This window comes from Esox lucius, chromosome 9 (genome assembly GCF_011004845.1).
Source record: "Esox lucius isolate fEsoLuc1 chromosome 9, fEsoLuc1.pri, whole genome shotgun sequence".
Taxonomy (NCBI): Eukaryota; Metazoa; Chordata; class Actinopteri; order Esociformes; family Esocidae; genus Esox; species Esox lucius.
In genome coordinates this window covers 4,268,391-4,285,811 of record NC_047577.1, presented here as the reverse complement: position 1 = coordinate 4,285,811, position 17,421 = coordinate 4,268,391, and the positions used below count along the sequence as shown (strand labels likewise).

Here is a 17,421-nt window from a genome sequence, read left to right as displayed (position 1 = left end):
GTGTTTTCAAGGTACTGTCCTCTTTTACTTCAACAGTAGTGTAGTTCTCTCTACAGCATTTCTTTTTTGGATATTTGTAAAGGGGAATCATGTACCTATTTTTTTTTTGTGTGCAAATAAATGTCACTTTTATAATAGTTTAAAAATAGACTTGTGTAATGATTCCATATTTTTTGTAGTCATTCTATATCAGAACCCCTGACATACAATCCAAATAGTCTACAAGTAACATCAGTGTTATTTGATTTCATTTCATTATGCTTCTACACCAAGAGGTTGCCACACAGTAAGCATTTTATTGTCAGCATTTTGTCTGACAACGTCCTATGGGGAGTTTCCATAGGGCATTTTACTATACGCATGACCATACCTTGGCAAATAATGGTCTAAAGTACTCAATTTCATTCTATATTGATCTGCTTTTGCACACAGCTTCACAAGACCTGGTGCAAGGGCTCAGTTGTGTTTCTAAAGGCATATCAAGTGACCTAGAGGGCTGAAATGTGGTCAGTTCAGAGATGCTTGGTATCCGGCAGAAAGAAAAAACATGTAGTAATTAAAATTATTTTATAATAGTAATTTTATTATAATAGTACAAAAGTCTATATGTCTTGTTGCCATTCTGTAGCCTATTTATTGATTTAACATAAATACCTTGTTTGTATATTCATTACTTCTATCTGGTTCAAACCGTTTGAAAATCGGTAGAAAAAGTAATGGTTATTTAAAAAGTACATGCACCATAAAACACAATGTTATGAGTGAGCGAGCGGCCTGAGGCAAGATGGCCGCCATGTGCGGACGTCGACCTCCATTGGCCAAAAGCGCGGACAAGGTATCTAGCCTTTATATATGATTCCTTCATTCATCTTCTTCCGCTTCATCCGGGGCCGGGTCGCGGGGGCAGCAGTCTAAGCAGAGATGCTCAGACTTCCCTCTCCCCAGACACTTCCTCCAGCTCTTCCGGGAGGACACTGAGGCGTTCCCAGGCCAGCCGGGAAACATAGTCCCTCCAGCGTGTCCTAGGTCTTCCCCGGGGTCTCCTCCCGGTGGGACGGGACCGGAACACCTTCCCAGGAAGGCGTTCCGGAGGCATCCGAAACAGATGCCCAAGCCACCTCAGCTGACCCCTCTCGATGTGGAGGAGCAGCGGCTCTACTCCAAGCTCCTCCCGGGTGACCGAGCTTCTCACCCTATCTCTAAGGGATCGCCCAGCCACCCTGCGGAGAAAGCTCATTTCGGCCGCCTGTATCCGGGATCTTGTCCTTTCGGTCATGACCCAAAGCTCATGACCATAGGAGAGAGTAGGAACGTAGATTGACCGGTAAATCGAGAGCTTCGCCTTGAGGCTCAGCTCTTTCTTCACCACGACAGACCGATACATCGACCGCATTACTGCAGAAGCTGCACCGATCCGTCTGTCAATCTCCCGTTCCATCCTTCCCTCACTCGTGAACAAGACCCCTAGATACTTAAACTCCTCCACTTGAGGCAAGCACTCTCCACCTTGAGAGAGGATGGACTCTTTATATATGATGTCTATGGGATTCGGAGGATCCTCGACATTGGAACGGTCCTTCGACGGACGTCGATGACGTAGCATCCTCCAAATTCTGGCTTAGAAGGATCATTCCTTGCCATTGAGAAACAGAATGTAAGTCATGTTAGCCTGGCTTCAGAAAGGGAATAAAAGAATGCGTGTGCCAGAGCCAGATGCGTCAACAGAGGTAACGTCTTCCCCACTTCAAGCACTGCGCAAGAAGTATAGCTGTCGCTGCTCACGAAACTATACCCGGCATTTAAAGTTTAAATGGCTACTCCGAAGTGGAAAAGCAACATAGGAGACCAATATGGACTTCATTTTTGGAAGAAATCATGGACTGTGAGTCAAGCAACTTGGTGAGTACAATAAGATAGATTACCCAAGACATACAGTGTGTTACTATTAGCATGTTAGGCTAAGTCCTGCACAGGTCCATTTTTGGAGACCAGTACCCGCAAAGTTCAGCAACCAGATCCGACCCGTCACCCGTGATAATATCAAAATTAAATCCGCACCCGCCCAGACCCGTTAATATTTGGCCCGTTACCCGACCCACACACGCTAAAATCATTCCAATTAAAGTGTTTTATTTTTTTTAATCTCGCAGACTTGCACCTCTCAACATAGCAACAGCTTAATGAAATAGGCTTAACTAAAGTGCGCTTTGTTTTGCGCCATTTAAGTAAACAATCGGCACCTAAATAACAAATAGACTATGGAACCTGATAACAGCCTATAGCCTACGCAAAGACCTATTAATGAAACAAAAAAAGAACAAGAAAAAATACAACCTCACAAACAATATGCATTTACTTTCTCTTAAGGTTACTGTGCAGGAAAAGGATATCGTCCACAGTCCCAGGTTTAAGTTGCATTCTCCGTTCTTGGATTACAAATCCAGCTGTGGAAAAGTCTCTCTCACTCGCAGCGCTCGATGCTGGGATGGAGAGAACATTCCGCGCATTCATTGCCATGTTTGGAAATGTTTTTGCATGCTCAACAAAACATGGAAAGGATCCACCTTGGGTAGCTTGAACTCGATGTATGCAGAGACCTCGTCCTCGGGCGGCACAGTGTCATCGCTGGAGTCCTCTACGTCTGACAAACAATCAACCGTTGAAACCAAACGAACTCTCTTAGCAGCTGGGGCCGACATGCTGCGGCCTGGTAGATCTTCGCGTTTCTCCTCGAGTTCTATTTAAAATAAATAGACACATGGGGTGTATTTATTTAAACAAAAAAAAAAGTAATAATAATTTTCCCATTAACAATAATTGTAAATTATTAAAGACAAGCAATGGTGGGAGTGGAAGTACTGAATCTCAGTAAGCTACTTAAGTAAAAAGTACCTGGTTTTAAAATGTACTTTAACTATTTGCATTACAATGTATTCTCTTAATTCTTCCAATAATTAGGGCTGTAAAACCAAAATCGCGACACACCCCTTTTTGAAGTTAACATTAGCCTAAATAGAAATAAAATTCACAAAGCCTTTCTTTAGTTCATTTCGTTTTGTAATAAATTGTATCTTAATTTTAATCAATATTTCATCCACCAATTGCCTGTATTTTATAAATAAGAAGTAAAAATAGCAGACAATTAGATGATCACGACACAGATGCGAGCGTGAACTGGAGCTCGTATATCATAAATGAACGTGGAGATTTTTTTTAAATTCCTGTTTAGGCAGGTGGAAAAACTTATCATAAAATGTTTATATTTTTTTTAAATACGTTTTTGTACTTTGTTACATTCCACCACTGAAGACAAGCATAATAGCATAGTTTGTGATTGAATAGCTTACCTTTCACAAGACGCCGTGCTTCGCTATGAACTATAATACTTTCACCATGGTCTGCCAGCAGCTTTAGGCATTTCAACTTTGGATGCAAGAACATTGCCAGCTTGTGCAAGAAATGCAGCACAAATTTCTCAGTTAAAATCTTGAGGCATTTTTCTTTAAGCGATGACAATGTCAGACTGTCGGTAGAAGACGGCTGAAGGTGATGTTTGAGGCGCTCCAACCACACAGCTGTCAAGTGAATGGTCAGAGTTTTGGATGCTTCCAGGGCTTTGGTGGCTTCTTTGAATCGTGACAGAAAATTGACAATGTCATGCAAAGTCTCCTTGCTTATGCAGTTTAAACGGTGTTCTTCGTCACGTTCCTCCAGAAGAGCACGAATGGCCTCGTACTGGCTGCTAATGGAGTCCAGCATCGTGTGAAGCGAGTTCCATCGCTTCTCCACGGATGCTTTCAGTGTTTTTTGCAGACGATTCTGGAGATGTGACTGCTTAAAATAATTCACAAGCGACTTAGCGGACTCAATGAGACCAGATACCTCTTCGCCAAACACATCATCCTCAGCAGGTTTCCCAATTGTGGTATGCAATACTGTGTTCAAGATATGTGCTGCGCAACTCAAACTCGTGGCTGTGCGGAAGGCCGCCACAATGTTTGCACCTCTGTCGGTTACTACACTAGTTTCGGAAAGAACTCATCCAGTCCAAATTTGCGGAGTGCTTGGACGATGGCTGGCCTGAGGTTGTTAGCTGTTTTACGTAAATTGCTGTCCCATTCAGCTGTGCAGAGCACTCGCTCCTGCAGTTCCCAATTGCTTTTAATGTAATGTATTGTCACACAGAGATATCCAATTTTTCGGAATTCATCCGTCCACAAATCCAGCGTCACAGCCCCGTTGCTCTCGGTCAATTGTTCCCTCAGCTCCGGAATTATGTCTTTTATCCTCAGCATATTTAGTGATCCTACGGGAGACAGTAGTTGGATCGGGCAGAAGCTGACGCGCGTCCACAAGGCCAGCTTGTGCCCCAGTGTCAATTAAGCCCTGTGCCAGTTCCAAAAATCCATCGCCGCACTCAGTCTCAAATGATCTAATGTCTCGGCACACAAATTGCACTGCAAATTGTGTTATCGCCTCCTTGTCTTCCCCTCTTGGAGGTTTGTAGCCTTTGGCAAAGTACCTGTCAATTGTCGCACTGGCAACCCCTGGGCCTGCTGTGCTCTTGCAAGTCTCGAAGTGCTTCCTAAGAGAAGACGTGCCCAGCTTTCGGCTATCAAACGCCAATACTTTATGGCATGTTTTGCAAGCCGCAAAGCCGCTTATGATGTTATTTTCCTGATCTCGTATTACACCACTTTCTCCAGACATCCGATTTCGCCTTTAAAGACTCGTTGTCAACAATATTATATACTCCACTTGCCAACTTTACTTTTACTTCATCCATCCTGCAACGCTCGCTTTCAACTGCTGCGATTAACATTCCCTCTAAAAAAAGGCGCGCTGTCGCAGTGGTGCTGACGTGACCCGCAAAGAGTTCATTATCCGCCCGCATCCCCGCCCGTGAATTTTAGGAATGTCACAATCCACCCGTTTTGACAACTTTCATGCGGGTACCCGCGGGTACCCGACCTGTTGCAGGACTCTGTGTTAGGCTATGTTATGCTATGTTAGGCTATGTCATATAGTTTCTGAGCTTTTACTGCCAATTGGGTCACGTCATTATAGTAGATTTCAGTTCATAATGTCCTTATTTGTATCCAATTGTCTGTGATTTGGCTATGACATTTTGTGGCTGTTTCTTATGGCCTATTCATCACCATATTTCTCCCTGAATTACCAACAGTGATTCAGGAGGTCCCTCTGGCTCTTGACCCCCACTGTGACGCCATCATCTGATTGGCCATTTCAGAGATTTCCCAGAAGTCAATAAGTCTCCCCCTTCTTTCTCCTTTTCCCTTCTACACTTTTCCTTTCTACTCCTGCCAACTGCTTACTATCTATGTGTGTAAGGAGGTATAGATACCACATATGATGCAAACACCACATGTTAGATAATTGGATCTGCCTCCTTGTGGCGCCTCCTGTTAGTACCTTTATGAAGGGAAGCATATTTTCCATCATGTGTAACATTCCTGGGAGTGTGTAACCCTTATATTAATCACTTTTGCACTGTTGTATGTTCTGGGTATGTATGAACTTGAAAATTCATAATGTGTCCAAAGTGTCCAATTTGGCACAAAGTGGCCAATCTGGAAAGGACACTTTGGGCTTGCTTTAAAAATGAGTAAGTAGATCATTGAATTTTATATCAAATGGCCTGAAACTTTACCCAGATCCAGTTGACATCTAGTAGATCAAGTGGAAAGTTCCTCCAGGTTCCTAATCCATTTTTGGCCTTCCCCACTGCAACTCAAACATGATGAGGAATTTAGTTTTTTACAAAAAACGTATGTCTTTGGTTTGTTTTATCTTCTGCCAAATCTATTGTGTTATACTTTCCTGCATTAATTTATAATTCCTGCAAACTACAGAGTGTCTCCTTTCAAATGGTACCAAATAACTGTTTCTACTATACTCAGGTCATGAGCTACAAGCATTTAGATTTGGGTACATCATATTAGGCGGAAATTGACTTTTTTTGCCCTTAAACTAAGAGTTTTTACTGCCTACTGATACATTTTTGTCATGAAAAGCTTTTGTATTTCACAGACTCACTAAGTGTTAATGCACAGCTGTCACTCTCACTCTGGGTTTTATTTTGTAATTCACCCAAATACATATTTGAAGGTTGTTTGTTTAAATATTTTGGGGGATTGGAGGAGGGCACTACACTCTTACAAGAAAGGGTTCTATATAGAACCATAAATGGTTCTATCAATTGCTTCATATTTGGAACCCCTAAAAGGTTCTATATAGAACCATTTTATATGGTGACATGTTGGATGAGTATCAACAGATTCTCGCATACAGATGTGAAATCTTAACAAGGTTACAGGAATTAGCATACAATTGTCCTAACCTAGACTAGAACATCAGGGGGTTGGAGACAGCAGTTTTCTTCCTGCTCTATAGGAGGCGGTTTCTTTTGCATATTAATTGTTGGGTTTTAATACTGTCTCTCTAAATAAGACGGGGGGGAAATCAAGGTGAGTGTGAGACAGAAGGCTGTTTAGACCTAGTAGTTAGAGAGAGACAAGGTGTGAGAGTTAGAAAAGCATGGAGTTTTAAACCTTGATGGTTATTATATTTCAATCATATTTTTCTCCCCCTCCCTAGTTCCTGTGTTTCTGGGCGTCTTTGTGAGGTATTGTTCTATGTTTGGTGTCATGAAAATAGTGCGCTCTGGCACAGTGATTTTTGCGCTTGCCGCTTTTCTATTGATATGTGCGATTTACTTACAAATAAGAAACATTATTATGAATTACCTCCCTGCGTTTGGCTCCTCTCTTGAACACTTCAACAACACCGTTGACACCGTCAGACAACAGACTCTCAGACATTTTGATACTGTTATAATTTCTTAGGGGGATTTATTTTCTACTATACAGCCAATAAATATGAAAAAAATCCTTGAAAATTACAATGAAGTTGTCAGGCGTCCTTGAAACCCGGGCTCTTTCTACTGGGGTTTAACCATGGCGTGTTTTCACAGTACAACTACACATTCAAGGTGGAGGAAAACGCAGCCGACAGAAGCAGACCTTTTCTCTCCACAGGAATCACCTCTTAGGCTCAATGACCTTTCAACTACGACCTCAACTGTGCCATCATGCACACTCCTTAAGCACTACAGGGTCAATGTTATATGTCATGTGATCATCATTAGTTTCTAGTTAACCGACAAATCCTCTCTGACTGAGTAGTGCCTTTGTATGTTCTACTTCGACATTCCAGAGTTCTCACACGTTCCGTTCCTTGAACCCATTCTTACTGTGTTCTAAACTTTACACGTTCCATTCTCACCTCCAAATTGTGTTTTATGTGGAACCAGTTGTTTATTAAAATTGTTTGAAAAGTATATGCGCTTGTAAGAATAATGTACAAAATAATTTTATTGTGTTGAAATTGTGGTGATTATAAAATATACTGATATCATCTCATGAAAGATACTTCAAAAATTCTATGGATATTGGTATTTTATTTATGGTTATTCCTTCTTAATGGTATATTTAGGGGCCAATTCTGATGTATGGTTTGTTTCTGCTCTGTGTCAATGTAAATAATGTTAGTATCTAGTGAAGCATGAGTCATTTTATGGTTAACATTATGAAGGCTATTTACCTGTAACCTGTAGTCATGTTTTGTCTTGCATGAAATAATAAGTTTGTCTACTATAATAAAGGGGCACTGTGTAGAATCCTGCATCTGTCCTTCACAAGACTTCTAATCTGTCTCCTCCATTTGCCTCTCCGAACACGATTGGAATAGTATTAGCTAGACCAGGGTGGTGTGGGTTGGGGGACAGTACTGTGAATGTCTGTAACTGACACTTCATGAAACTGATCAAAGTTACACTCGCAAATATCAATATAAATCAGGCAGTTTAAATAATTCTGGATGCTGATTGGCTGATAGCCATGGAATATGATTGTATACTGCATGTATACAGCTCTAATTGTGTTGGTAACAGCTTTATAAGCACAATAAGGCATCTCAGGGGTTTAATATGTCACAAATTTATCAAGGCAATACACGCACTCCGCGATGCATCATACATAAGAACAGCTAATTGCGGTGGTATTGGCCGTATACCTCACCTCGTGCCTTCGGCCGATAGTGCGTCACTTAATCCTAATTGCTTCGGTAAATCTACTCTGGTTAGGAGGAACTGCTTAATAAATGAACGTAAATAAGGATCCGCAATCTGCTAAATGAATAGATGTAAATATTGATTATAATGGGATGTTTTACAGTAGATACGCCCATCCACCTAGGATATGCCTCAAATCTGCATTTGTGTCTATTTAAATTACCACCAAATTAGCGTTGTTTAATCATGTTCATAAAATATAATGAGTTCTATAGCTGGGAACGTTAGTTGAAATGTCTGAATACAACTTCAAAATACATTTAAAATATACGTTTTCGTGTGCATGGTGTGGTAGCAAAGTAACATGATGGACTCGCTGCTAACCGCAATTGTTTACTGGTTGAAGTTGGAGTATCGTTTGGAGTTACAGAGGTGAATGTGAGATGAATGTTTATCATTTAAGAGATCTGGACAGGAGCGTGTCTTTTTTTACGTTTTAACTCTGTACAGTTATTAATTGAAATGGCAGCATGGATTTTATCTGGTAATGATTACGTGTCCGAGTCGTGCAGTTTTTAGACTGAAACGAATGTGAAACTTACAAACACAGATATAAAGCATAGATGGGACTTACGTCCCAATAGGTCCGCCATCTTACACGTGATGGTGGTATTTTGTGCAGCAGCAAATTGCTCCACATTAAACATGGAAGATACGAAGGAGGTGGGAATCATTCATCGTTCATCAGTATTAGTGTAAAAAGGTATGGTAACATTCTTCATTTCATATAGCGTGTTCAATTAAGAAAGTTACCCATACTATAGCTGCTAGTGGTATATTATCTATGATTACAAAAAGTATTCTGTTTCCAGACCTGATGCACCCAACAGTTATCTTTCTTGAGAGAAAAACACTTGCATAAGATTTGGGTAGACATTAAACCCTATTGTTAACTGACCGCTTACCAAAGGATATATTTGAACTTTCCAAACGCATCTATTGACGTCCTAGGTGACTGCATTCCATCGACTAAAAGTAAGTATTGATTGAGATTTTAAAATATAGAAACTATACTTCAGAGCAACCGTGAAAATGATGTTGGATGTTGAGATGAAAAGAAAATCTAAAGCAAAATGTACAGAATTGTACACAAAAAATATTATATCAGAAACAAAAAGAAAAAAAGAAAATTATTTTAAAACAAAGCTGAGCTAGACAGAAATAAATGTTGTGTGCTTGCTTGCTTGATTACATTAAAAAAGCGTAGTACTTTAAAATAAAAGAAAGTTGGTTTGGTCTTTTAAACTTTAATGGTTCAAGAGACACTGTTTTTGAGTAAATTCACGCAAATAATGCAAATTATGATAATTTAAATTGTCATACGATTGTAAAAATGTTATGTTGGGAAAGCCTTAACCTATGTAACAAACATATTTTAGTGTCTCTACATTGAATGATTCAAGAAAAGTTATAGAGTTAAGTACTGTTATTAATGCAAATTAGGTAAATTTATATAGTCATAGGTAATAAAAGGTTAACAATGTCAAGTTGGGATAGCTTAAACATGTGAACAAACATAACTTTGTTCTCCCTACTTTTCATGGTTCAAAAGATACTGTTAGAGGGTTAATTAACACTAATTAGGCAAATTAAGCAAATTAATAGAGGAGTCTATGAAGAATTTGAAGTTAGCTTGGTGTCTCTATTTGAAACAGTTCAGAGATACTCTTAAGAGTTTGTTATCACAAATAATGCAAATGAGGCATATTCATGTAGTCATAGTCCATAAATATTTACTGGTTTAATCTGAGATAGCCTTAACATGTTATAATAGAAATGTTTGTTAAATCACTGAAGCTTGAACTGTTGGACAGAAACGGTTTTAGGGTTAATTAATGCTGTTCAAAATATTTTATTAGGCTGATTGAAGTAGTCTATAGATAAATATATTCCATTTAGGATAGCTTTAAAGATTTTAAGTTGTTACTTTAGCTTGATTCACCATGAAGCATGATGACTTTGAATAGAATCCTCTGTATCCTTCTGGCTCCCATTCAAACCCATTTTAACTTCCATTAATAATATCACACTTAATGTAGCATCAAAACTGAGAATGGAACATGTCAAGTTGGGTCAGTGTGAACATATCATCGCTGGTTTGGAGTTGATCGCTTGAACGATGTAGGAGGAGATATGTGTAGAGGTTTAGTTTGTATTCGGGCAACACCTCCCGTGTTTCAGGCTTCTCCCAAACACCCAAATCCAGACTGGAGAATGGGTTCATACACTGATCCCAGTTTTTAGGGCTATACAAAATACAAAGTTATTCTGAACCTAACTCTGGTATCTGGCAAAAAAAATCTATGAGGGGAAAACGTTTTTGTAGATAAGGTTACAAGAATTTAGGGTGAGAAGCTCAGCCATCCGTGAGGAACTTGGAGTAGAGCCGCTGCTCCTTTGGATCGAAAGGAGCCAGTTGAGGTGGTTCGGGCATCTGGTAAGGATGCCCCCAGGACGTCTCCCTAGGGAGGTGTTCCAGGCACGTCCAGCTGGGAGGAGATCTCAGGGTAGGCCCAGGACTAGGTGGAGAGATTATATTTCGACACTGGCCTGGGAACGCCTCGGGATCCCCAGTCAGAGCTGGCAAATGTGGCTCGGGAAAGGGATGTTTGGGGTCCCCTGCTGGAGCTGCTGTCCCCGCGACCCGATACCGGATAAGCGGATGAAGATGAGATGAGATTACAAGAATTATCCATGCTTAGGCTACTGTCAGGAAACACATTAAAACGATTTAATATCAGATAATTTCAGACAATATCAGACAAGAGACATTAATCAAGGACAATACATAACTATTCTGAAGTTTGTTTTCTTTAACTGTCTCTTCATAGTGTCTGACCTGAGGATTGTTCTGCTGGGGAAGACTGGATCAGGGAAGAGTGCAATAGGAAACACCATCCTGGGGAGGGAAGCCTTTATAGAAGACATGTCTGCTAAGTCTGTGACCAAATGGTGTGAGAAACAGAGTGGAGTTATGGATCAGAGGAGGATTGATGTCATTGACACTCCAGGGCTCTTTGACACAAAACTGAAGGAAGAAGAAATGAGGAAGGAGATGGGGAGGTGCATTGACATGTCTGTTCCAGGACCCCACGTGTTCCTCATGGTGGTCAGACTGGGAGTGAGGTTCACAGAGAAGGAGCAGAACACTGTGAAGTGGATTCAGAAAAACCTTGGAGACGACGCCTCCATGTACACCATTGTGCTCTTCACTCATGGAGATACTAAAGAAGAAAACAATCAGGGAGTATTTGGAAGAAAGCACAGAGCTACAAAGGCTTAACAACAAATGTGGAAACAGATATCACGTCTTCAACAATAACAAGAAGGAAGACCAGACTCAGGTCACAGAGCTTCCGAGGAAGATAGATGAGATGGTGGAGGCGAATGGAGGAGGACACTACACCAGTAAGATGTATGAGGAGGCTCAGAGTAAGATTAAATGGGAGGAATGGAAGAAATGGGGAAAAGAAAAGGCCATTGATTTTACAAAAATAGCAGTGGTAGTAGTAGTGGGAGTAGTAGTGGGAGTAGTAGTGGGAGGAGCAGTGGGAGGAGCAGTGGGAGTAGCACTACCCGAATCAACTCTATTAGTTGTTGGATCAGCAACATTCCAACGTCAAAAATTATTTTGATCAAGTCGGTGGGTCAAGGAGGAGATAAGAATCTAAAAGTGTCACAGAATGTATCATTTAATAATTACATATTATTACCTATTGCTGGATTTGGCCTTTACATCCTTAATTCTAAACCGGTTCTTCAAATTCTGAATGCTGATTGGCAGATAGCTGTGGTATATGAGACTGTATACCACGGCTATGACATCACATATCTCAGGCCATAGCTTGTAATTTGTCCATGGTACTGATTGGCCCATAGGTGGCGTTGAAATAATCATGTAATTTTTAAAATGTTCCCACTGCCCTGTTTATGTGAAGGTCTGGTACAACGTGCTGGTCTCTTCTGTCAGGATAAACAAAGTTGACTCGAGAAAATATAAAGTCAATACGATGGATTTTCAAGCATTTATAACAAAAATAAAACTCCTCCCATAAAGCCAATTGACTTGAGATTGTATATGTTGGTTCATGATATAGGCGTAACAATATTTTGACAATGCAAAGCAATGTGTTCCAAAAGGGTGTAAAAAGTCCTGGACAAAAACATGTGTTGAAACTACAAATGCTTGTAACTTTGTACTCAGAAGTATTATGGCGTTATATGTTGCCACACTGTGATGAGTGACTATGTGAAATGTCATGATATTTTCACATATATTAATCCTTACCTGAATGTATGTACCCAGGTTTTCACAAGTGGAGCCATTTAAATATTATTCAGTAAAAGTGTGGAGAATAGTAGGTAGGTTTTATAACTGATTGACATTTTGTGTCGTATATGTAGGAAACCGGATCTTTCATGCACCACACCTCTAATTTCTTTGGAAATCACTTTATAACAGCAGTGAGGCATCAGGGGGGGTTTGGAAGATTTACATGTTTTATTATTATTATTAATAGTATTAGTTGTAGTATTACTTTATAAGCCTTTTGTGTATTTTATTTACATTGAAATAACTTGGTGATAGTGAATGTGTAAATTTTCTAAATGTTTTATTATTGTGTTTGGACTATACATAAATAATAAAAACAATGAATACGAAACTTCACTGCAGATTCTTGTCAGCATTTTATTTCATCACATTCAGATGATGCAGGATTTGCAGGCCTAGTAGTGTATCACAATATTACAGTGGATGTGAACAGATCATGTCTATGACTGGTATTAATTAGTGTCCCTGGTATCCCCTAGGAGGGAATGTTGTGTATTTTTTCATCCACAACAATATTTTATTCCTTTATTCCGGGGGTCTTGGCCGTTTTCCTGCAGTTTTCTGCCACCCCCAAACTTCAGTTACATAACCTTAACATCCACTCCAAATGGGTCTATAGACAGAAACGAATGTGAAAGTTAAGTACATCTGTGTCCAGACTTGACCTATTCCAGAACATTTTATTTTACTTTTGGTAAATACACTTGCTGAAGATTTGTCTGGACAATATATTTTTTTGGTAAAGTGAACGCTAACTGGAGAAAATCAGAGCTACTGCATTCCATCGATAAAAAGTAAGTATTGACTGGGAGTGGAGAGCTCAAACTTAGTTGGGATTGATGACGGAACGGACTAATCACTTGATCCTCGCATTTACCAGTCAGTCAGAACAGAGAACCAGTCAGTGTTCAGACCCGGTCAAAGAACTATGGCTTCCTTGGTTGTAAATGATGTAGTAAATAGTGTCGATAACAGGGAACACGGTGCACCACTTTATTGATCCAAAGCCTTTGACATCGTGGATCACTCGTTACTCAGATAGTTATCTGGTTAGCTGGTTTGAAAATCTCTTATATGTAAGATCTCAGTGTACTCACAGTAAGAGTTAAATCTGACATTTTACATGTTAGAGGGGGTGACATTACTTTCCCTTTAGGGATGTTATGTATTTTTTCATCCACAACAATATTTTATTCCTTTATTCCGGGGGTCTTGGCCGTTTTCCTGCAGTTTTCTGCCACACCCAAACTTCAGTTACGTAACGTCACGTCCACTCCAAATGGGTCAATAGACAGAATGTGAAAGTTAAATACATCTGTGTCCAGACTTGACCTATTCCAGAACATTTTATTTTACTTTTGGTAAATACACTTGCTGAAGATTTGTCTGGACAATATATTTTTTTGGTAAAGTGAACGCTAACTGGACATTTTATATGTTAGAGGGGGTGACATTTCTTTCCCTTTACATCAGCGGTTCCCAAACTTTTTTTCCTGCGCACCCCCTTCTATGTCCCAACCGGGTTGGCGCACCCCCAATCCCATCTCCTTCCCTCCTCTTCGATTTCCTCCAGCGCAACTTCTGACTCCTGCTCCTTTTCTTTCTCTATTTTCTCCATCCCTGTTGCCTCCAAATCCTCACTCTCTCTTGGTCCCTCTCCTCTTTCGTGACTAACAACTTTATCATTAGACGTCCCACTAGACAGTTTGCCTGATTTCAGCCAGTTAAGCATATTTATTATATGTATATGGAATGAATGAAACGAGTCGGCACGCTTATAGTAGCGGCTGCAGTGCATAACAGAAAAGCAGTGCATAGAAGAAGACAGCAGCCTTCTTCTACATTTCTAAAAATAAAACAAATAAATTATAGTTTTTATTTTAAATAAAAGCGATTATGGAAATGTTTACTGTTCATGTTTTTTTTATTGTATGGGAAAATCCTACTTAAAGAAACAGACCGCCATTACATTTTTCCGCAAATTCATTGGAGTTGGTGTAGAATATAGATTTTTTTGTCTAACTCACCGGGGAAGTGGGGAAAAGTTGCATAAGAGAGGCTAAGTTTTTAGCCATCACATCACGGAACTGCACGCTTTTCAAGTGTCGGTATTGTGTCTCGACATCACGTTTTAATATGTCGCTAGACACCATAAACCTTTGTTAAACTGACTAATGTTTCTTATGTTTCCTTATGTTTCCTCCACCACAAATAGCATCGAACTGTATGTATTTTGCCAGTGGCCGTTTTAACAGCTTATTAGCCATTTGCGAATGCCATTGGTACGGTTACTATCAATATAGGTGACGAAAAAACGAGAAAACCGTGTAGCCAGCAAAGTGTTTGACTCTCCTGAACAAATCCTGAAGCATATGGATTCTCCATGTCAGTCACTCACTCATCAGTCACTCAAAGAGACATTCGCTCTTCTAGGACGGCTCTGCTTATGCGGTCCGGCAAATATTGATGGTGTGGTCATTTTTATGTAATTAAATGTTCAAACACAATATTCTATTCAAAGTTTCAAACCCAAAGGATTCTATGGATAATGATGATGCTTCTTGGCCAATCAACCTATAAGACCAATTTGAAAGCTTTAAAGCCACCCTAAATTGTAGTTGCATCAAATGTTTATAAACATTGGACTATTTAATTTGCCTAATTGTGTTAATTCACACTAAAACTGTATCTTTTAAACGGTTCTAGCTAGGACAAAACCAGTTTTGTTTCACATATTTATGCTTTCCCAACTGAAAATGCATAAACGTTTATTGGCATTGGCCATATTAATTACCTTAATTTGCATAAATAACATTTATATACCCGAAAACAGTATCTCTTCAACTGTTCAAGCTAGAGAGATGAAAACAACTTTGTTTATCATGTCTAGGTTGTTCCAATTTAAAATTCTTAAAACGTGTATGGAATATGACTATATTAACTATCTTAATTTGTGTAATTCACAATAATTTACCCTAAAACTGTAAATCTTTGACCGTTCAATCTAGAAAAATTAAACCAACTTTATTTCACATGTTAAGGCTATCCCAAATTAAAAGTCTTAACTACATTGTTTATCAACTATGATTATGCTAATTATTGTAATTTACAAAATCAGCATCAATTAACCCTTAACATGTGTAGCTGTTCAACAGCATCTCTTGAATCGTTCCAGCTAGAGGTAATAAACCAACATTTTTACATGGTTTGTCTATCCTAACTTAAAAGTCTTAAACTCAGTAGTAGATTTGACCCTTTGTCATGATTCTCAAGACATGAAATGGCGTGTGCGGTTTAGAAAATGATGGTCATCTTCTTAGCGGTAGCATCAGAAAGTTTTGTGAGGGGCTTTACTGATGGGGTAGCCTGGAGGGGCAGAGACTGTGCCCTGGTGACTGACGTGTAACCACGGTGACATTGTGAGCTCTCGTGAAATGGTATATTCCCCAGTTTCATGGCTGTAGTGCCAACAATAAAGGAACTGCCTCTGCGCTTTTCCTTTTTGTTGACACGACACACACTGCAAACCATCACCCCCTCCTTAAAGTCCAGCCATGTTCTTGGAACACCTTTATTGTGTCGAAATTTCCTTATTATCAAAATTATTAACAACATATCCCCACATTGGGCGACTGGCGAGTTCTACTTTGGAACCCCTGACCCTAACCCTACTCTGAAAAAGGTTTTCCTAAAATCTTAGTTGGGGTGTAAAAGGCTTCAAGATAATTCTGGTATCTGGCAAAAATGTTTGTGGGGGGGACCTTTTACATACTTACACAAATTCTCCATGCTTAGTCTGCAGCCAGGAAACACATTAAAACTATTTAATATCTGATAATGTCACGGTCCGTCGTAGAAAGACAGAGGTCAAACGCAGGAGGGTAGCCTGCTTTCTTTTTATTATGTAGTTCTAGCAAGCTCAGAATGGCCAAGCAGGCAAAAACACAAAATAGCCGAGCAAACAGAGATCCCTGCTAGAACCAAGAAGGCCCATAATGCCGGACTAGTTGGCAAGGCAATGTACTGTACTGTACTGGCACAACGTAGTCCTGAACATACACGGAACATTGACGACAAACAATAACCCACAAAACCCCAACCTGACAGACAGATATACCCCTACCCTAATAACATAACAAGAAACAGGTGTGCCTGGTAATGATGCGGGGGGGGGGGCGGTGGCTTCAGAAAGATTAAATTGGAGGAGTGGATGGAAACGGGAAAGAATTTGGCTGTTGATTTAGACAAGATAGCCATTGGCGCAGGAGTGGTGGGAGGAGGTGCTGCAGCGATGGGAGGAGGTGCAGCAGAGGTCGCACAACCAGGACCTGTAGCTTTAGATGCTCTAGCTGCAGCATCATCAATAATACAAAGTGTAAATATAGCGTTATCAAGTCAGGGGGTCAAATAGGAGATGTCCACTAAAGCAGGTTAAAGTTAATTACTGACAAAAATATATTTAGTTTTTTCTATGTATTTAGACTAGACATACGACATGAGTAAATAATAGACATTAACATGAAGAAAAAATGAATGAATGCACATTATGTTCACAGGAGGTGAAGTTGGATTATATGTTTTTTAATTGGTTAAATTATGTCTGTATGTCAGAGAGGCTGGACAGATTATAGAGCCAGTTATACAGTGGGGCTCCTATCAGTTAGATTAGAGATGCTCATGACCACTGCTTCAGTTGCATTTGATACAGTGATTCTCGTTGTAATTGGTGGATTTTTCTAGATTTTTGTTGGAAAAATCATTTTTGAATATTTCACATCTTTACAGATGTTCACAATGTATACCAAATAGAAGGTGTGGAGAAAACATAACTGTTATTTAGAGAATAATGTGTCTATAGTTGCTTTGGGCTTTAGGATCTAGTGTGTGTTTTGAACTACCAGTTCCTCCTTTGTGATGGCTCCATTAAGTACAGATT

At 39.8% G+C, this 17,421-nt stretch overlaps 1 protein-coding gene across 1 annotated transcript; it reads left to right on the top strand.

Moving 5' to 3' along the window:
• Positions 1-2,695: 2,695 nt before the first annotated feature.
• LOC114838017 (GTPase IMAP family member 4-like) lies at positions 2,696-12,806 on the top strand. The gene is given in 4 exon segments (XM_034294559.1): positions 2,696-2,710; positions 10,984-11,386; positions 11,388-11,655; positions 11,692-12,806. Coding segments are annotated over 4 exon segments (780 nt in total). The 5' UTR covers positions 2,696-2,697; the 3' UTR covers positions 11,788-12,806.
• The last annotated feature ends 4,615 nt before the right edge of the window (positions 12,807-17,421 follow it).